Source organism: Pipra filicauda, unplaced genomic scaffold, assembly GCF_003945595.2.
Source record: "Pipra filicauda isolate LSUMZ 115617 unplaced genomic scaffold, ASM394559v2 scaffold143_size2779998_pilon, whole genome shotgun sequence".
NCBI classification, from domain to species: domain Eukaryota; kingdom Metazoa; phylum Chordata; class Aves; order Passeriformes; family Pipridae; genus Pipra; species Pipra filicauda.
The window spans coordinates 1,974,155-1,994,847 of record NW_024103918.1 but is presented as its reverse complement, the minus strand read 5'-3'; the positions used below and the strand labels follow the sequence as shown (position 1 = coordinate 1,994,847).

General features: G+C 45.6%; 1 protein-coding gene across 1 annotated transcript in view; it reads left to right on the top strand.

Annotated features, from left to right (window-relative positions):
- The window catches only part of TOGARAM2 (TOG array regulator of axonemal microtubules 2), a 44,839-nt gene that overhangs the window by 7,117 nt on the left and 17,029 nt on the right, over window positions 1-20,693 (top strand). The window contains exons 2-11 of the mRNA XM_039378687.1: window positions 7,408-7,773; window positions 8,620-8,744; window positions 9,486-9,767; window positions 10,078-10,298; window positions 11,743-11,900; window positions 13,142-13,188; window positions 15,166-15,447; window positions 16,815-16,903; window positions 17,822-17,963; window positions 19,090-19,248. Coding sequence (XP_039234621.1) covers window positions 7,408-7,773; window positions 8,620-8,744; window positions 9,486-9,767; window positions 10,078-10,298; window positions 11,743-11,900; window positions 13,142-13,188; window positions 15,166-15,447; window positions 16,815-16,903; window positions 17,822-17,963; window positions 19,090-19,248 — 1,871 coding nt within the window. The remainder of the gene's footprint in view (window positions 1-7,407; window positions 7,774-8,619; window positions 8,745-9,485; window positions 9,768-10,077; window positions 10,299-11,742; window positions 11,901-13,141; window positions 13,189-15,165; window positions 15,448-16,814; window positions 16,904-17,821; window positions 17,964-19,089; window positions 19,249-20,693) is intronic.

Below are 20,693 nucleotides of genomic sequence, written 5' to 3'. Positions count from 1 at the left end.
GCAACAGCCTGGCTTCTGCCACACCATGGGAGGCAGATCAAGGGCTCCTACCTCAGTTCAGGTACAGCCCTTGGGCTCCCAAGGCTCCCTTTGCTACTGTGTGAGGGCAAATGGGTAAGTCCCAGCTCACCTCCTGCTCAAAGTCCCTTGCTCTGAATGGAACCAAAAAGCAAAAATAAAAATTCCACCTTTGTCCTTCTCAGGCTCACACAGTTATTTTCCAGGTAGCACCAATGAAGTCCTAACCCAAATCAAGTTTCTGTATTGGCCTCTGCTGGGATTTAGATCAGTGTTATTTGGCTCCTGGGCTAATCCCTGCAGGATAGTGAAGTCTGCTCTTGCCAATGGTTTAAACTACTGTGTTTCACTAAACTTAACATTGGCGCCTCACTCCAAAGGATGTAGGGGACAAGTGGAATTATTTTACTCCAAGCAAGGAGAGAAGAAGTGAACTTTAGTGAGCTTACAGGTTTTTTGATACATAAATGCCTAGTCTCAAAGTGCTCTCATTCTGATGAAGAAACTTGCCTGCAGGTTAGCCTCTGTTTTCAAATGGTTTATTACTAACAGTATGAATCTCTGAAAATTTGATCTGGGAAAGATGTAGTAGGCTAAGGAGGGAAAATCTGCACTCTAACACATCTTGTATTTTTTTTGTGGTGTGGAGATGCCAGCCTACCACAACAGCAGAGGGAGGACAAACCAAACTCTCTGAAGAATTGAGATGCAGGGACTCTGCTCATTAACAGAGTTGTTTGCAGGTTCCTTTCCCCCTCTGTTTCTATCTCTCTCTGGAGAGAGTGCTTTTGCTTTACTTATTTTTCTTCCTCTTTCTTCCTGGCAATATCCATACTCCCCCACCCTTAACAATTTAGCAAGCCGGGGCTCTGCTGCAGAGACTGCTGCTTTAATGACAATGGTAGCTGCTCATATTTCTGGATTATCTGTCACCCCAGGGCCTTTGAAAGCTTTGCAAAGCTTCCAATCATCATTTGCATTTTCAGTGGGAGATAGTGCCCTGTAAGAAACTAAAGCTCACTTACTCAAAATCTGTGGCCTGCAGAGGTCCTAAACATTTTTCTGGCCCTAAGATTTATATTTCTCTGCAGACCAGGCAATGAATTGGCATCAGAGTTAGCCCTGCTTCTGCAGACTTCCACTTTTCATTCCTTTCTTTGGCTTTGTTCACTTTTGGACAATGGAATTGATGGCATTTGGGAAATATGTGGTGTTTTCTGTCAGGTCAGTGAGCCAAACCATCAGAAGGTTTTGTCAGCCTGCTCCAATGCGTGGCACGTTCACATCTGGAGGCTCTTTTTTGTCTTCCTTCCTGTGAGCATTTCAGTTTGCTGCAGGGACAGCCTATTACTCCTTTACCTCTTGATGGCTTCTGGTTCAACCAGGGCAGATGCTGCCAGCTGGCAGGTATTGGAAAATAGGTGTTTGTCCTGCATTGGGTCCTCTGGGCACCATGGTGTGGGGCTCTCAGCATCCAGTCAGGTGCAAGACAGCCTCTGCAGGCATCAGCCTGTGAACACTTAGGCACTCTAGGGATTTAAATGCCTGTGGAGTTATGTGATACCTTGTAGGTTAGGTGAATGGAGGCTTTAAATATTTCAGTGATGCCTGAATGGCAGACCTAGGCCCTGAAAAAGATAGAGGTGCTTAAATACTGTGAAGACTGGGCAATAAATTCTGAGCAGTGGGAACTGTTGTATTTCAAGGTTCCTACAGCTCTAAGAACAGTACTGGGACTTGAGTGGAAGAGATAAAAGAGGAATAAAATGAACAATTAAACTGGTCACTCTATAGGATATGCTCCTGCTTTTGTATGTCAGCCCTGTACCTCATGCTCCCCATGCTTGTTACTCATCATGAAAAATTTCAATACAAAAGTCATATCCTATGTTGCATCTGAATGAAATTGCTTCAGATCACTGAGATTTTCCTGTCAGGAATAGGACGAAATCGTTAGGATGCTCACTTGGAATTATCTTGGATTTCTGCAGCTGTTTGTGAAAACCTGCTGTAGTTAGAATGCTTGGAGTTGGCTTGGGCCTTTATGAAAGATGTATGGAACAGTATGCAGGGCTCTGGCAGGAGAAAACTACTGGCCAGGGATCATATTTTAGTAGCCCTCTAGGATGGCTTCACACAGCAGTATGGGGTGGGAGACCACTCTCCCCAAGGCTGCTGAGAGGAAGGTACTGAGGAAGACAAGCCTGACATTCCTAAGGAAAATTCTTTTATAACAAACCAACATGAGTCAACAAAGAGCTGACCTAATATTTCAAGACATGGGCCAAACGGGAAACCTTTCAGTGCTTTTGGTCAAGGCTGGGTTATGCTCGAGGCAAAGGTGTGTCAGTGTACTTGGCTTCTTCTCTCCTCATTGTCTCTGGCCCACAGCTCCAACAGAAACCATCACAGCACTCAGGGGGAGCAAAGCTGTGTACAGTAATCAAATAACTGTGGTGTCCAGCACTACAGCTCATTAGATCTGGAATGAGGAGTTGTTCAAGTGCTTTTTGAAGGAGATAGTGAGGTTTGGCATTCAGATCAGCTTATTCCTAACTTTTCATTTGCTGCCCTGGGTAAGCTGCTGCTTGTGGTAACTCTTGTTTCACAGCTGAGCAACCCTGCTCTGCTGAAGAACAGCCATTGCAGGAGCTTTTGATAGGGGCATTGAACCTTTCAGATTTTCCATATAAAAGCTGAGGCAGAACTTGTAATAAGAGCATTGTGTGGGCGATGCTTTTAACATTACATCGTTTATCTGTACTCCTTGCCATGCACAGTAAATATTTGAGGAAGCAAGTTTTGCTGCTTCAGAAACTCCTCAAAACAGTAAATTCAGCTGTAAGAGAAAATTGGTTTTGGATGTGTAATCTCGCTTGTATTCTTTGTGCAGAAAAATACAGGAGCACTTCTTTTAAGCTGTGTGTCTAACCTAAGCGACTTTGACACCAAGAACTTGGGAAAGTGGGGAGGGATGCAATTAGTAGCACAAGGATCTGCATTGTGATTCTCCCGCCGGCCTGGGGAAACTGCCCAGTTCCATAGGGAGATGGCTTTTTACTCTGTATAAAACCTTTATGCCACAGGTGCATTATGACCCTGTAAGGTGGTCAAAAAAGCCCCAAACAACTGTCATCACTCCAATTTAATTTTACTCTCCCAACAAGCCTTTGGTGAGATACTAGGTTCAACCTCCACAGTAGCTCCAATACTGAGGGGCTCTGTAGGGTTGTTGGCATCAGCACGTTTCACATAATGATACTGTACTTTTACTGCACTGGGAAGGCAGCTTGTTGGTTGGGAAAGAAAGTAATGGTAGCATTAAATTGTCTCTGTTTTCATTTACTGGGTGCTAATGATCCCGAGAAGCTGAAAATTCCAGAGGATGCATTTCCTTTTGATTAACTCAGCAGAAGGATGACAAGGAATGTAGTTACTGTCTGGTGAAACATCACCAGGGCCTGGAGCTGTTAAAATGCAGCTGGGTTCGTTTTCCCTCTTCAGAAAGTCATTTTGTAACACCTTTTTTCACTCAGCAGTGAATGACTGCCACTGGTCTCCACGGTACTGAGAATGGCACCAGCTTGTTTTTCATGCTCCGACAGCAGTGGCAGAAGATGAATCCTGCACACCCAGAGCTCCCCCAGGCTGCAGGCACGTTGCTTTGCTGGTATCATTCCAGTTGCAGTGGTTTCAGTGCAAGGGAGAAAGGGGTGGCTTTACATTCAGGATTTTCCATATTGCGTACCTGGCCTTAAATAGGATCTGTGTCCTGAATTTTGGCAATTAAGCCTTTGGGGAACACAAAGATAGTGCCATAAGTAATGCCCTTTCTGGTTACACTTCATAGCATGCTAGTTTGGTAGAACAGCCTTGCCAAGGAACAAGACTGAGCTGTGGAGAAGCCTGGCTTTGTGTTATGGGTAAGTCCATGGCAGAGGCAGCTTCTATCCTGGCTACAGGACACACTAACTTTCTCTTGGGCATTTTTAATACCTTAAGCAATGGGGCATGGTCAGATTCATCTAGGGGGTGATTTTAACCAGACAAAATTGCCACTGATGTGCTTCTTAGATATTATTCCTATGCAATAAAAACATACCTGAATCCCTGCTTTATGTACTAGTCCCACAGAGAGCTTTGACTGGAACACAGGGAAAAGTGAGAGTTCATCATCTTTGGAAAAAGGCACAGGCAATTCACAACTATGAGGATTTTGTGAGGTTATCTAGGGGCAAAATTAGAAGGGACAAAGCCCAAGTTTTATCTGGCTACTGGAGTGAAATCATAGAATCATAGAACAGCTTGGGTTGGAAGAGACCTTAAAGATTATCCAGTTCCAACCCCCTGGCTGTTGGCAGGGACACCTCCCACTAGACCAGGTTGCTCAGGGCCCCATACAACCTGGCCTTGAACCCTTCCAGGGATGGGGCATCCGCAACTTCTCTGGGCAACCTGTTCCAGTGCCTCACCACCTTCACAGTAAAGAATTTCTTTGTAGAAACTTGTAAAAACCAATAAAAATATTTGCATAAATATACCAGCAACAACAGGAGGGCTAAGGAGAATCTCCATCCTTTATTGGATGTGGAAGGAAATATAGGACAAAAGATGAGGAAAAGACTGAGATACTTAATGCCTTCTTTGCCTCAGTCTTTAAAAGTAAGACCAGTTGTCCTCCAGATACCTGGAGGTATCTGAGCTGGAAAACAGGGATGAGGAGCAGAAGAAAGCCCCCATAATTCAAGGGGAAATGGTCAGTGACCTTCTACACCACTTAGACACATGCAAGTCAATGGGGCCAGATGGGATCCATCCAAGGGTACTGAGGGAGCTGGCAGAAGAGGTCATCAAGCCTCTTTCAATCATTTATCATCAGTCCTGGTTAACTGGGGAGGTTCCAGGTCACTGGAAGTTAGCAGCTGTGACTCCCATCTACAAGAAAGGTCAGAAGGAGGATCTGAGGAACTACAGGTCTGTCAGCCTGACCTCAGTGCCAGGGAAGGTCATGGAGCAGATCACCTTGAGTGCCATCACACAGCGCATGCAGGACAAGTAGGGCATCAGACTCAGCCAACATGAGTAGGCAGGTCCTGCTTGCCCAACCTGATCTCCTTCTATCATAAGGAGACCCTCTCAGTGGATGAGAGAAAGGCTGAGGATGTTGTCTACCCAAACGTTAGTAAAGCCTTTGACACCATTTCCCACAGCACTCTCCCAGAGAATCTGGCTGCTCATGGCTTGGATGTGCACACTCTCCCCTGGGTAAAAACCTGTCTGGATGGACAGACCCAGAGAGTGGTGGTAATGAATGGAGTTAAATCCAGCTGGCAGCTGGTCACAAATGGTGTTCCCCAGGGCCAATTTGGGTCAGTCATATTTAATATCTTTATTAATGGTCTGGATGAGGGGACCAAGGGCACCCTCAGTCAGTTTGCAGATGACACCAGGTTGGGCAAGAGGGTACTGGAGCATAGGAAGAGTCCTTGTTTTCAAGTATGCAATCTCAAATAGACCTACGTTTGTGTTTTTAAGGTATTTAGTGCCTGCCTTCCCTTGAAAGTAATGGGAATCAGACTCTATAAACCCTCTAAGCACTTTCAGTCCTTGACCTTAAGCTATGTCTGTGAATTTAGGTGCTTTTGACAAGAAAGTTTAGACCAGAAGATCCTTGAGGTCCTCTTCCAACTTGATATTCTGTGATTTATCTAAGCTAATAAAAAAGATGAAAACCAGAAGTGGGTTAACTCTCTCAGCTGACTTCAGCCTTTCCGCAAACACTACCTTTGCTCCAGATGAACACTTTGACAGCTTTTGAGCTGAATTAAATCACTTGAGTGGGGGGTAGAACGTTACAAGGCCTTGCTGTAATATGAACAATTTCCATTGAAATCTGTTTAAGGATACCATTTTATCTGATTGTAAGTTTGATTGTCAGGATTGTTAGTAGGGTACCTAAGGCCTTGTACAGGCATTCTTTATTATCTGTTTTAAGCTTACGGAACACGTTACAAGAGATCTGCCTTTCCCTTTTCCATTGAGTGCAGAGGCGTTTTTCCTTTTGTAATAATTACACTGAACTGTGTCTGTGATTGATTCTTCCGGCCTCAATCAGCTGCCATGTGGTAGTCATTGTGTTTGCAGAGCTTAGAGGCACCTAGGAGTGGATTTTCAAAAGTGGTTCTGTTTGGCATCCTTCAGAACTCACATCTACAGGGATTTTACTGCTGCCTTGCCATCCTGACCTCTTGTCCTAAAATATGCTCTGTAAAATCCCCTCTTACCTCTTACTTAGGCCATAAGAAATGGGCTAATATGTTTAAGGAAGCCCAGTATGGCAACTGAAGTCTCTGTCAGAAGCAGTTTTGAAGCGAAAGCAACCATACCAGTAAAGAGATGGTCTACAGGGACTGAAGCTGAACATTGTCACATTTTGCTGTAGCACTAACCTGAAGGGCTAAGCACAAACTTTCTTTGCCCTCATACACCTTGCATGCTATAGCACTGTCTACAACTCCAGTAGTCCTTTGGGATATGTGCTTGCTGATGTGAGCAGGGCAGAAAGTTTCTGGGTGCTGGCATCCATAATTATGAGTTGTGCTGTAGTTTCAGGCTTTCTGAGGTGCTGCAAGTGCTAGAGGTACCTCAGCAACATGATAAATGCAGGCAATTTATCTACATCAGCACTTGTTTCAACGGCTTTTCTCCTTCCTTCCCCAGTGGGTGGCAGATTTGGAAGTATTTGTCTTGTGGTTTGAGTTGTGGCTCAGAATTACTCATAGGTGTGTTGTAAAATCTTATCTATGCCTTTCAACAGTAAAAAATCTTGCAAACTAGTGGGAAGTGCTAGAGGTAGGGGTTACACACCAGTCTCCAGTATCATTAGCCCAGTGCTCCTGCTTAAATCCAGATATGTCTGTATTGAAAAGGAGCAAACTATTCTAACCCTTTTTTTTTTTTTGGTAGCTTTTGGGGCAAGTCCTGTATGATGTTACAACTCATTGTTATCAAATGTATGGAGTGGTGCTCCTGCTGCAGTGGCAGCCCTGAGTTCAGTGGAAACAACTCTGAGGCACTGTCCCGTGTCCAACAGCAAGTGGGCACAGTGAGAGGCTGGCCTCTGCTGCCATGCCCAAACAGCCATGGGGAAAGCAGCTGCTGGGGTAGAGATATACTTCCCCCATGCTGCTGACAGCAGTCTTCCTCCAACATTTGGACTTTATGGCCATAATTTTGACAGAATGTGGAAAATGCATAGCTTGAACATCTCTTTATGTTGCTCTAACACCACCTGACTCGGGCAGTTTGGTATCAGGACCCCCTGTAGGCAGGGCCATGCCAGGGATTGGTGGCTGTCACTTGCACTAGCAGTGTTATTTTTCCATGTAGGCTCCTGATGCTGCAGGGAAACGCACCGGCAGCTGTGTCAGGCCCAGTGACCAGTAGCACCTCGAGTAGACTCTTATCTGCAAAGAGCCCGTCACCCCCTCTGCCCCCACCATGGCAGCACAAGGTGATTTCACCGCAGATAGAGGGCTGCAGCAGAATGGAGACTTCTTCAGCCAGGACTTCTTGCAATCTCTTTCCTGCAGCCTCTGCCTGGAGGACGTTTGCCTGCAGCGATGGTGCCGATGCCCAGGAATACTGCTGGGCTCAGGGAGACAGAGCATGTACAAAAGCTGCATTCAAAGTGTTGATCGCGAGACCTGGGAGATGCTGGCAAGTGCAGCAGCAGCTATTCTTCACGCCGTGCAAGTGAGAGCCCAGTCTTGGAGGCTGGGGAATAGGGAAGAGATTGGCCAGGACAAGGGACAGGGAAATACGCTGTGTATAATTCTGAATTTTCAGGAACAGCCAAGATCAGAAATTTTTTGATGCGGATCATGTTTATGTTGTGTTTGGGTGCCTGTGCAGTAAAGAAATCAGGGAATAAATCCGTGTCACAATGAAGGAGAACATTTGGATGGCCAGTTTGCACCCTACAGATACATTAATCATATAGGCCCAATGAATACTGGGGACATCAAATGCAGAGTGCAAAGCCTCTTTTAATGAAAACACCTGCTCGTTTCCCAGCACTTCCTTTGCAGTTAAGAGAAATAATAAAAAAAAAAACAAAACCAACAAAACCAAAACCAACCAACCAACCAAAAACCCAAACCCCCCACAAACCTGACAAAACCCAACCGAGACGTGAGTGGGAATTACAGAAGCAAAGGGCTGGAAAACTAGCTTTGGAAAGCATCTGCTTCCTAAACAGTGTCAAACTCCCGAGCCCTGCCTGGCGAGGCGCAGGGCTGCCTGCCCTTGGGAAGGGGGTCGCGTTGTGGATGGGGTAGGGGGTGGGACGGGGATGGGAAGGGGATAGAATGGGGGTGGGATGGGGGTGGGACGCGCTGGGGATTCCGCGGGTATGCAAATGACAGAACGTTGCGCGGCCCGCGGGACGGAACGCGGGTGCGTCACAGGGGCAGCCCCGCGCAGAGGATGTGCAGGTGAGGGGGGCACGGACCATGGCGGGAGGAGACGTGCCTGGCTTGGCCCCTCCCTGTCCGCTGCCGGGAGTTGGACTCACCCGTCCTGTCCTTATTTTAAAGCTAGGTGCCAAGCCCCCGTTGCTGCCTCCGCTGGGAGTGTTCCCAAACCCAAACGCAGGCACAGAGCTCTGCAGGGCGGAAGCCTCGGTCCGAACATACGGTTTGGTGGCAACGGACGGACCACTGAAGGTGAGGATAGAAAGGAGCTGAACATGCAGTGGTGGCCTCAGCCAAATGAAAAAAAAAAGCCCAAAAAACCCAAACCCATCAGATTTCAGGGAGAAATGGTCCGTGGATGTCAGTGCTGGCTCTGTGTCAGAGTAGGTGGCTGACAGCCACAAGATGATCCTCCAGGCACACACATGGCATCACATCTTTCTATCGTTAGTTCTTTATGCTTTCTCCTTTTCAACAGTAGCCAAATCGCTAGTACCGCCAGCCAGGACAGGGACTGTGGCTCAGCTGGCCACAAATGGGACATGGTAATGATATGTAAGGTCTGTTTCTGTCTTTGCTATCATTGTCCGGTCTCGCTATAGGTAAATTTCCTGTTCTTCTTCTGCTTGCTCATCATACCACACCTTGAAGGTGGTATGGTGCTGTAAAAACACCAGCAAGGTCTGCCTGCTTGCTGAGATGTCTTTCTGGTTTCCAGAAATAGCAGTAGCACCCTGTAGGTATTTACTGGTAGCCTTCACAGAGGCCAAGTCTCAAATGGGAATCTTTTTTCCTCTCTTACCAGTGGAGCCTTCCATCTCCTCTCCTGGCTTGCTAGCTCAGAGGAATTAGACTGATGCTAGTTGCATGAAAAACTAGAAACAAGCTGATCTCCTAAGTGATCAAAAAAACCCTTGAATGTCTCACCCATTAGATGGGTTGATTGTAAAGGTGTGAGGTCAACTCACTTCCTCCCTTTTACCTGGTCTACAGCCTCTTCTCAGTCCGTGTTAAAAACCCCGATGAAGAAGCGAAGGGGTTTATGGTGTGTGGCAAGACCTGGGAAACCTCCATACCCAAGTGCCCTCGCTCCCCTGTTTGGCTGCAAGGCTGGTGTGTGGAACCTCGGCACTGGCAATGGAGGTCACCGCTCCCACATCGCTCACGGGGCCTTGACCCAGGACCCCCGAGAGAGGGAGGTGAGCAGCACTGCCCCCAGAACCACTCCTGGCCAGGACAAGGGGAAGACTGAGCATCTGGTAGCCTCACAAAGAGGTAAGGCGGGAACTGTCCCTCTCTCTGGGAGGAAGGGTCTTTTCCCATCCTAGAGAGCCCGTGCACATTCCCAGTGAACAGTTCTCCCCTGCACGTGCCCCCCTGCAATAACCTGTCCTGCCAGGTTGTTCCTCTGTGGAAGTGGGTCGGAGTTGTCCACTGGCCTGCTTGGGGTGGCTGCCAGCATGAGCATGTTTCCCTGTGCAGTTATTTAGAAGTTTCCAAGAAATCTGTCCAATGAAGTCTGTAGCTTCAGATGCTTTAGGTTTGCAGAGCAGCTTCTATTATGCTTTGTATCTCCACTTCGCAGGCCTGACTGTCTGCAGTGATCCCAAGGAGTCAGTGGTTTCCCTGTCAACTTCCCAGATGCTCTTACCCTCCAAGCCCTTGCCTCCCATCCAGAACAGCCCTCCTTCCTTGGAGCCCAGCAAGATGTGCAACAGAGAGCAAGAGCATGGGGAAAATAGCCCAGGCTGTGATGACAGTGAGGGTAGTAACAAGGAGGTGATAACAGAGGAAAGAGAATGCCAGGTAAGGAAAACAAGCCAAATCCTGTGTGGTCAATTTTCAGTTTATGCCATGTAGGCAGAGTTCTGAGGTCTTCTTTCCCTGTGGTGTAAGTGAATGGAAGCAGCTGAGCCACGGAAGAGCTCAGAGGGACATCATGCTTCAGGCTGTCTTTGCAGTGTGTGTGCTGCAGAGTTTGTCCCCTGCACTGACGTGTATCAATAGATATTTCTATCGATACCAATATGTTGTGGTTACAGTTCCAGACACTCCAGTGTCTTAGTGGTGTTTTATATCAGCTCTGTCTGGTTTTGATGGAAAAAAATATTTGCTGGAGCAGGCAGTCCTGCAAACTCAATTCTAAGTTGCCTCAGCTTTTGAGTTGTACAGCCATGCCCTTCTGCACAGTTGTCTCTAATAATATTTCTAGACTTCATCAGCTTCTGTACAGCTTTGTCCTCTGCCATGGGTCTGTCCAGAGGTAAGTGATGGCAGGTGGCCATGGGGAGTGCAGTCCAAACCCCATCCACATGACTGGGGATCCCTTTGCAAGAGGGACAGGAGCTTCAGTTATTTTGGATTTGGTGTGGTGTGCAGGAGAAAGCAGATGAACAGCAGCTTTTTTAAAGAGAATAACCAATAAAAAGCCTTGTGTACTTGATTTCAGCCTTGCTGATAAAGGGCCAAATGTATCCCTGACATTAGCTGATCATTTCACTGAAGTTTGACCAGGTCCCAGTTTGGCTCTTTAGCTCTGCCAAAAATGATAGGATACTAAGGAAGGGTGTGCATCTGCCCCTGCTCCCTCCACCCTCCTTCCTAGCTATGGTGTGGGGGGCCTGAAGCAACTAGAGCAGGCAGAGACCTTACACAGAGCAACAGGGCAAGGAGCTCTGCTGAACTTAATAAATGACAGCGAGCCTGTGAAGATGAATTGTGTGGGATCTGGAGAGCACTGAGCATGCAGAGAGCACATTAGCATCTAGGATGAAAGGCTGGTGGGGGGCTGTAGGGGAAGGGCAGAAGCAGAAAACATTACAGGCTTGAGAAAAGCAGTTTTTGACATTGCGCAGAATGATTTTATGGGGACTTGGCAGGAGATCAGCAATAGCTGGTAGGTGCTTTAGGGACAGTGAGAGGATAGTGACCTAAATCCATTCCCATACCATCCAAAAGGCCAAGAGAGGCAGCGACACCTCAGAATATCTTTATGCCAAGCATGTGGATGCCAGATGGTAATGCAGCCACGCTGCCAGAGAAGTGAGTAAGGGAAGAGAGCTGGCAAATTTGAGACAGGGTCTCTCCCTCACCACTTCCCTTTCCATTGCCCATCCTGGGCCAAGCTGCTCCATCAGTTTGACTTTTCTTTTCCTGCCAAGTCCTAGCTAAAAGCATGGCTAAACTTCTTGTGACATCAAAGGGGAAGGGCTGGGTGATTGAGCTGAGCACTGTGTTCTACTGTTTCCAGGCTTCCCTGCTGCCTGTGCATTGCAGTGGTGGGGATATGAAGAAAGGGCCATTGGGACCGTCTTTGATCCCCCCTATACCTAAGTCAGTAAGTCCACCTCTTGGCAGTGCTGCAGTGTCTCTCCCAAGCTCTCAGCACCAAGAGGCCCAGGACATGAGGTAAGCCAAGGTGTCTGCTGCTCTGATATGTTGTTCACCTTGCACTTTTCATCTCGTGAGGTTATTTTCCACAGTCAGCTCTCCAATGTATTTACGCAAACCTTTGTGTATTCACCATTTTGCCTGTCTATAATGATTCAGCACAATGTCAAAACCAACACCATACACTCTAAGAGCAGAGGTGATGGTGGGAAAGAGGAGGCAGGACTTAAGAGGACCTTAAAACAGGTCCTCTTTTAGACTCAGCTATTGATTCCCTCTATAATCTTTGTAGTGTCATTTGGGAACTGTATTGCATGGATCTCAATGCAGCACTTGGTTTTGTGTGTGATCTTTGACTGTCAGTTTCTGCAAGAATATTTTAGGGCAAATACTGGCTATTGTAGAGCTGTCTGCACATTCAGATGCTGCTTCTGTAAATGTCAGTCATAACTTCTCTGTGTCTGGGCCTCCACTGTGAAATGAGAGCCAGATAAATTTTGGTTTATGGATGTATAATCCTATAGATGTTTAATATTTACATAAGGTTTTAAGATCAAAGAGGGCAAGGTGTTAGAGAACAGTTATAGGACTGTAACTGATGGAAAGATATTTTCTTGGGTATGCATGAGGAAATCTAGCTGCCAACCTTATCCTAGTTATAACAATAAATAACGAGTCACGGAAATATCAGTCCAATTTAAAAGCTTCAGTATGGCTTTTAAAGTGCAATCTGAATATACTTACCTGCCAACTGAGTTGGAAAAACCCTTTTTCTTCTTGAAAGAGCAAGGAGGTGTAATATTATCCTCGGGAGACAGCACTGGTATTACAGTGTGTAGCAAGATGCTGTCATCAGTTTAAGGCATGACCAGGCAAAGTTAAGCTTCTGCAGCAGTACAAAAGTAGCTGCCCTCAATACAGACTTATGACTGCCTTAACATCTTTTACTGGTTCAGAGAGGCTGTACATATCAGCAAGAGCCACTTAACTCCAAAAGGAGAGACAGCAGAATTGGATAGTTATGACACAAACTGAAGAATGGCTCCAGTGTTTCAGCTGGAGCTTGATGAGCTCTGTCTGACTCCAGCAACAGAAAGGTTAATGACAATTAATCAGCTTTGCGCATTGTTGGTTTTATGTGTTGCATTTTCTCCTTCATCAGAATGACCATGCTGAGAAAGTTTGTGTCCTTTAATGTTACATCCCCCACCTTCTCATTCTATCTCCTCATATGTTCTTTTATCCTCAATTTTCTCAAGGCTAAGATCAATCAGCAGAAACGAAGAGAAGAACTCTAAATATCTAGGTAGGTACAGGGCATGTCTGTCCTAAAATGACCATAGGAATCTGAAAGTTTGCTTGAAAACTATCCTGTAACTTTTTTCAGCTCCTTGATGGGCTCAGACGACTCCCCCAGAACCCAGTCACTGGGAAATGTGCTCTGGTGATGCAGTGAAAATTATTCCAGACTGAAGTGTAGAATGGCAGGAGCTGGAGGGGTATCTTGGGGCCCTGGAAATGCACATCAGAAAAAGAAAACATTCCTCTACATTGTGTGCATACCTTTTATCTCCCTGCACAGTTTCTAATGTCACAATTATTAGAGAAAAAGGCATTTAGCATGAAATGAGAAATGTTCCCACTCCTTCCTCATACACTTGAAGGAGAAAACCTTCCCTTGGGGCAGATCCTGAGCCGAATCCTTTGAGACCTGAAGTAGATTCATCAACATTGTCTGTTTTTGCACTGGGAGAAATAGTGAAATCTCCTGTGATAGAAAGACCTTGTAAATTTTCCATTTACAGAGAAAGAGACTTAAATAAGGATCCAGCCTATGCAGGATCTGAGTTTTTCATTCTCTTAAAGCACAAACCTAAATTAAATGCTGAGGTTTCCCTTGTGCAACTCATTTACCTCAAACCACATATGCCAGGTTCATGATTACAAATCTCTTTCCCTGCCCTATCTGCCTGTGGCAGCATTGCAAACTGAGGCTGGGCTAGGAGATGCCTTATGGCTTGCCCTCCCCTCCCTGCATTGCCTTATCACTAGGAATAAGAATTCTACAAGACAAAATGCAGTGTCTGGTGCATCTGTGTCAGCCAATACTTTCAAGTTGAAAACCTCAACGACACCGTTGCTGTCCTTTTGCCTCCTGATGGTTTATAGTGATAGGAGAGAGGAGAATTGAACAAATAATTTTGCTGATGCAGAAAAAGGGATAAGATCCACTGGTCCCTCGGCTCAGTGTTAGTTCTGCCAATAATGGGCATGTCCCTTCAGAATGATTCCTTTATTGCTGATATGCAGCTAGAATACTGAATGCAACTAGGGAGAAGTGTTGCTGAGTAAGTAAGGTGACATTTTTGCAGGATACATTCTGGACTAGAAATGAGCTATATCGTTAAACCTTATCTGTCTCTCTTTTATTATTGACCTGACCATTCCACAGGGAAAAAAAATCCTGATTTAAGGAAGTTATTCCTCTTTTATGGTTTGGCTGCCACATGATTTTATCATCTGTGAAGCCATGTAAAGAATGATTAGTTCTCTGAGTTTTAACAGCTCTGTTGGAGAGTATTTCAGAAGGTGCTGCCCTGTGCTATTTCTATTAAGAAATTTTGAATTTTCAGGAACAGCCAAGATCACAAATTCTTTGAGGCAGATCATGTTTATCATGGGTTTGTGAGTCTTTCCAGTAGAGGAAGCAGGGAATAAGTCCCTGTAACAATGAAGCAGAACAGAAGTACAATGTTTTGGTGGCCAATTTGCACCCTACAGATATAGGCCCATTGAATACTGGGGACACCTAGTGCAGAGTGCAAAGCTTCCTTTCATTATACTACCTGGTGATATGGTTTGTGTCCTAGTACTTCTTTTGTTGTGAAGAGAAATAAGAAGCCCCAACAAAACCCAGCCCAAAATTCAATGGGAATTACAGAAACAAAGGACTTAAACACTAGCTTTGGAAAGCATCTACTTCCTAGACAGTGTCAAATTCTAGAGACCATTGTGCGTTGCCTACTGTTTGGAAGGAAAGAGATCCTGTAATCGTGGATGGGCAAATAGCAACACATAAGCAAATTAGTAGAATCTCTCTCCTGGCTTGCTAGTTCAGTTCTGTTAAAAGGAATTAAACTGATGCCAGTTTCATGAAAAATAAAAACTGATCTTCTGAAATGAATGATTAAAAAAACCCCTTAAACGCCTTACCCATTAGGTGTGTTCGTTGTAAAGGAGTGAGGCCAACTAACTCACTTCCTCCCTTTTGCCTGGTCTGCAGCTTCTTCTCAGTCCATGTCAAAAAAACAGATGAAGAGGACAACAGATTCATGGTGTGGGGAAGGACCTGAGAAACCTCCACACCCAAGTACCCTTGTTCCCCCGTTTGGCTGCAAGGCTGGTGTGTGGAACCTCGGCACTGGCAATGGAGGTCACCGCTCCCACCTCGCTCACGGGGCCTTGACCCAGGACCCCCGAGAGAGGGAGGTGAGCAGCACTGCCCCCAGAACCACTCCTGGCCAGGACAAGGGGAAGACTGAGCATCTGGTAGCCTCACAAAGAGGTAAGGCGGGAACTGTCCCTCTCTGTGGTGGGAGGAAGGGTCTTTTCCCATCCTAGAGAGCCCGTGCACATTCCCAGTGAACAGTTCTCCCCTGCACGTGCCCCCCTGCAATAACCTGTCCTGCTGTCATCCCCCATGTAGCTCCAGGGGTGTACAGCTGTGGGGCAGGGAGAGGAGCAGGAGGGTGTATGTGCAGGTGACTTACCCTTGTTAAGCACAGATCTGTGGGCTCCTTGTTGTCCAACAGGAGCCCAGAGTCCAGGATGTTCCTCTGGTAGCTCTGTGGAAGTGGGTCGGAGTTGTCCACTGGCCTGCTTGGGGTGGCTGCCAGCATGAGCATGTTTCCCTGTGCAGTTATTTAGAAGTTTCCAAGAAATCTGTCCAATGAAGTCTGTAGCTTCAGATGCTTTAGGTTTGCAGAGCAGCCTCTATTATGCTTTGTATCTCTGCTTTGCAGGCCTGACTGACTGCAGTGATCCCAAGGAGTCAGTGGTTTCCCTGTCAACTTCCCAGATGCTCTTACCCTCCAAGCCCTTGCCTCCTATCCAGAACAGCCCTCCTTCCTCAAAGCCCATATCTGTCTCTCTTTCATTATTGACCTGGTCGTTCTGCAGGGTGAAAAAAATTCTGATTGAAGAAAGTTAATCTTTTTTTTCCTGCTTGGCTACCACATGATTTTATCATCTGTGAAGCTCTGTAAGGAATGATTAATTCTCTGAGTTGAACAGCTCTGTTGGAGAGTATTTTGGAATGAGCTGCACTGTGCTATTTCCATTGAGAAAATCAGCCTTTAGGCTGGCTAGAAAGTAGCCTGATCTCATATAATTTAGAGTGAAAATCCTTGGGGAAAATGAATTATCTAGCTTCAAGAACACAATTCAGGTTTGGGTAACACTCTAGTGGACCTAAGCTTTTCTTTAAATGCCCTCTAAAATATTCCAGCAAATACATACATCTATTAAAACGTAGGAGTTCTTTTAGTTACTGGGAAAAAGAGGATGTTTACTAAAATCAGCATGGATAGGAACAGATAAAATCTCTTTGGCAAGAACCATCTGCATCTCTTCACCCATCTCTATCAAACACAGCTGCTCACCAGAAGCCAAGGGCTGAGGCCTTTATCATGCAGTAGGTTTGAGTCTGATGGCCAACAGAGTAGTGTCATTTCAGCTGCCAGTGCAATATGGCAGTACCCCATCTGTTTAGAAAGGTTATAGGTATATGTGCCTTGCTGTTCTCATACATAATCTCTGTGTATTATGAGAGCTCTGCAATCTGGAACCTGGGTTGCCTTGTTCCGCAGTGTCACGTTTTTGGTGGCTTGAAGTCTGCTGGACATTTACATGGACTTTTGCTTCTATTAACAGGCCTCCCACTGAGACAGACCAAGGAGATGGATCATCTCATGAGTCCTCGCTTTATGAACGATGACGATTTGAAGGACAGCAGTGGAAGGGTAAGGGCTAAGGACAGGGATGAGCAGGCTTCCTTTTCAGTGAGTGTTCAGTGCTTAGCACAAAATGTCACTGAAAATCATAATCTTCCTCTCCTGGGGGATGGGGATTCTCTTGGGAACACATTTGACAGCTACAGAGCAATTGCTTGAGTATTTTTACTGGTGCAGGTGTCACTGGTTAGGAGATGGTGCTAAGGTTGTGCAAGAAGCATTCTCTCTATGTGTGAAGGCCAATTTAGAGAAGTTTTGAATGGCAGGACAAGTTACATCAGTGAACATGTGCAAAATGCACACTTGGAAGCAGAGAAGGAAAGATTCTAATGTTGAGTGTAAGCAACATTAGAAGCAAAATAAAATAGGAGAGTTTGATTTTTCCTGGTTACCTTTCTTGCTGTATCTCATAACCCTCTCATTGTCAGTTTTTTTAATTCTTTAAGACCAATGTTTCTGCAACTTATTTTCACATGACTCCTTTTGTGGACTTGTGTTCTTGGAGAGCAGCTGAGTCCTTCAGAACCAAAGAAGTGAGAAACAGCTGCAATTACTGGCCACGAGTGTTAAGAAACAGCTCTTATTGCCGGTTATTGCAGATGGTTTTTATTCTCCTGCCACGGCCTGTTTACCAGTAGTGTGAGCTTTTCCTATGCCTTGGAGCACTCCTATGACTTTCTCAGTTCAAGCAGGGCACCCTGACACAGACTCACAAATAGTACCTTGGACCAGTGGAAGGTTATGGCAATGAAGTGTTCCACCTCATTGTGTGTAATTGTCAAAGTGAGGACAGGAGAAATTCTTCTGAAACTATTGGGAGGTATATGGAGCTGCTTTAAAGACTATGACGCTCTACCACTGTGTTCCTGTTGTGTACGGTTTGTGTATCTCTGTTTATGGTCTGCGATGTATTTCCATCGCAACTAGGTCCGTGTTGTATTATGCAAGTCAGCTGAAAAGAAAATACAACAGAGAAAAATGAGAGAGATGGAGCTTTTGGAGAAAGAGAGAGAAAAGTCCTTGCAGCTCCCTACACAGAGAGTTGACCCCAGGAACGCAGCTGAAGAAAGTAAGTGGTTGCTATAGTTGTGAGCCTTTTTGATCACTTGCTTTCTCTTTGCATAGTGTTGCAAAACTCTATGAAATCAGATTGGAAGGCTGTTACACTTGCTTCTGAGTGGAAGTTTGAATATGATTTATTTCCATTTTCCAAAGAAAAATACAGAGGCGTGAAGTGTCTTGCCTATGGCCCTCACTGAGTTGCCACAGAATATCAGCTTCCCACCTTCACCTATAAAGTCTTTCAGAGTAGAAAACTCTGTCACGCAAACTACACAGGGGCTTCAGACTCTCTAGTTGTGAGCAGCCTCCAGAGAAGGTGAGTGGATGAGTCCAAAAGAATGCTTTTCAACCAAGGTGCAACCTGGAAGAAACAAAATTAAACTGCTTCTAATTAAAACACAAGAGATCCTGCTCACACCACTCCCTGCCGAGGAGCTCTCACCGTAGAGCTGTGCTGAAGCCCTGAGCCAGTGCTTATGTTTTACCCCCACGAGCAAGCAGCATTACTGACTTAATCACAGCTGACGGGCTCTGATTGCACTGCTGCGTGTGCTGCCCTGAGCGCGGCAGCAGGGAACTTGAAGAGTCAGCACTCAGCCCAAGGGCATTGTGCAAGGTTATCTGCTCTTTTTTTTCCTTTTTTTTTTTTTTTGTAACTTCCCAACCCAGCCTCTGAAACAGAAAAACAAAGGACAAGCCATGCTGAGTTTTCCTTGTTTCTTGGGGCAAGCGCCACTGCATTCGGTTTTAAACTAAAAGAGGGTAGATTCAGACTACATGTTAGGAAGGAATTTTTTACAGTGAAGGTGATGAAATTCTGGAACAGTTTGCCCAGAGAAGCTGTTGTTGCTCCATCATTGAAGATGTTCTGAAAAACCTGATCTAGTTGAAGATGTCCCTGCTCAGGGGAGTTGGACGACGTGGCCTTTAAAGATCCCTTCCAACCTAAACTATTCTATGATTCTGTGATTATGTGATCACTGTCCAATGTTAGCATGCAATTGTTATGCTTGAAGTTGTTTGGGACAACAAAGAGATGTAACCCAGCTCCAGAAAGTTTTCTAGCCCTTTCCAAGCCCATAGCCATGCTGTCGAGCACTCTTCACTTACAAGGTCCTGTTTGGTATCTGCAGGCTTTAGCCTACCACCTGTCAACGGGACCCTTTTCAATGTGCACAGAAAGCCTGCTGCTGCCTTGAAGACACGAATATTGAAGAAGCGGGTCAACGTGCCCCTAATGCCCAAGACACCCAACATCAACATGGATGGCAGCTTCCCACACAACTTCTCAGGTAAGCCTGCTCCACTGCTGCCTCACGCACAAGCTTTTTCCTTGCACAAGGAGCACAAACTGCCTCTCTCCTCAGCCACAGCTGGGATCTTGGGTCCATAGACTGTCCTGAGAATTAGCAGCAAATCTGCTTTGGATTTACTCCAGCTTGGTGGTGCTGGAGCAGTTGGTACTTAGAGATCCATTGGAAAGTTGAGCTGAATAAAGCAATGGTAAAGGCTTAAGTTCTGGCCTTTGCCCATATTGATAGTCCAAAATACAACATTGGTGCCAGGAGGCAGCTGGAAGTGCAGAGCTGGGCTCCAGTGCAGTCTGGCAGGGTGTGCTCACTGTGCCCCTCCGAGTACCACCGTGATCAATTGTCCACGCACCATCTTGGTCCTCTGCCTGTGCTGGCTCTCCAGCTTTTCTGCTATCACAGCAAGGATTGTCTCTGCATGGAAATCAGGGACTTGATACAATCGTGCTGTTGCACCCAGAAGTGCATAATGGCTTCCATCCACTTTCATCCCGCTGCCTGCAAAGGAAACTGGGAACAAGCAGTGCTCTTCCCCTGTCGCCCCACCCAAATACAGTGGCTGTGTGTAGCAGATGACACACAGGACAGGCTGCCTGGTGCTCCCAGGCTGCTTACTGCCTGCAATAAATATACAGCAGATAGCCCACAGTAGTTCTTGTCTCTCCTTTGTGGGTAGCCTGCCTCATGTTATGATCCTGAGCAGGGTGGATAAGTAAAAGGGGGATAGGAATGATACTTCGAATGCTCTTCTCTAGTGACGCCACTTCAGTTTTCAAGATTGACCATAACTAGCCTGATATGGCCCTCCATTCATATTGAATATAGATGTGTATATCTGCATACCTGCGCAGTGACATCATTGATGTCAGTGACAGTGATACATCAGTGACATCCGGATTAGCTCGCATCTGAATATTTTTGATTTTACAGTTCCTCCATACTTTGTAGAACATGCAAGGTAGCATAAAACCCCTACAGAGTCTATAGCAGTTCATCTAGATTCTGTGCAATATTTATACTCAATACTTTTAGACAGCTCAGATGTTTTCATCTACACTTTAGAAAATGAGCTTTTGAGTGCAAGACATGAAATTTTTGATCGACAGTGCTTTTGATGGCAAATGGGTTTCATAAGAAATGCATTTATCATCTGAATTTTCTTCTACCTTGTAAATTTATCATCAAGAGAGTGTGTTTGCCAACAATTTGCATCTATATTTACATATTTTTAGTCTCAGTTCGCATTTGGAAGGCTTTTTTATCACAACTATCTAGACTAGAAATTGCATTTTTCCACAAGAGAAAGCTTAGACGTTGTAGAGTTTGCAAACAAGTACATTTGATGACAAATAAATTTCACCTCAGCATCTCTGAAATACAGCCAGTGGGTACCTCTGAAATAGTAAATATTCATAATGCTTGGAAAA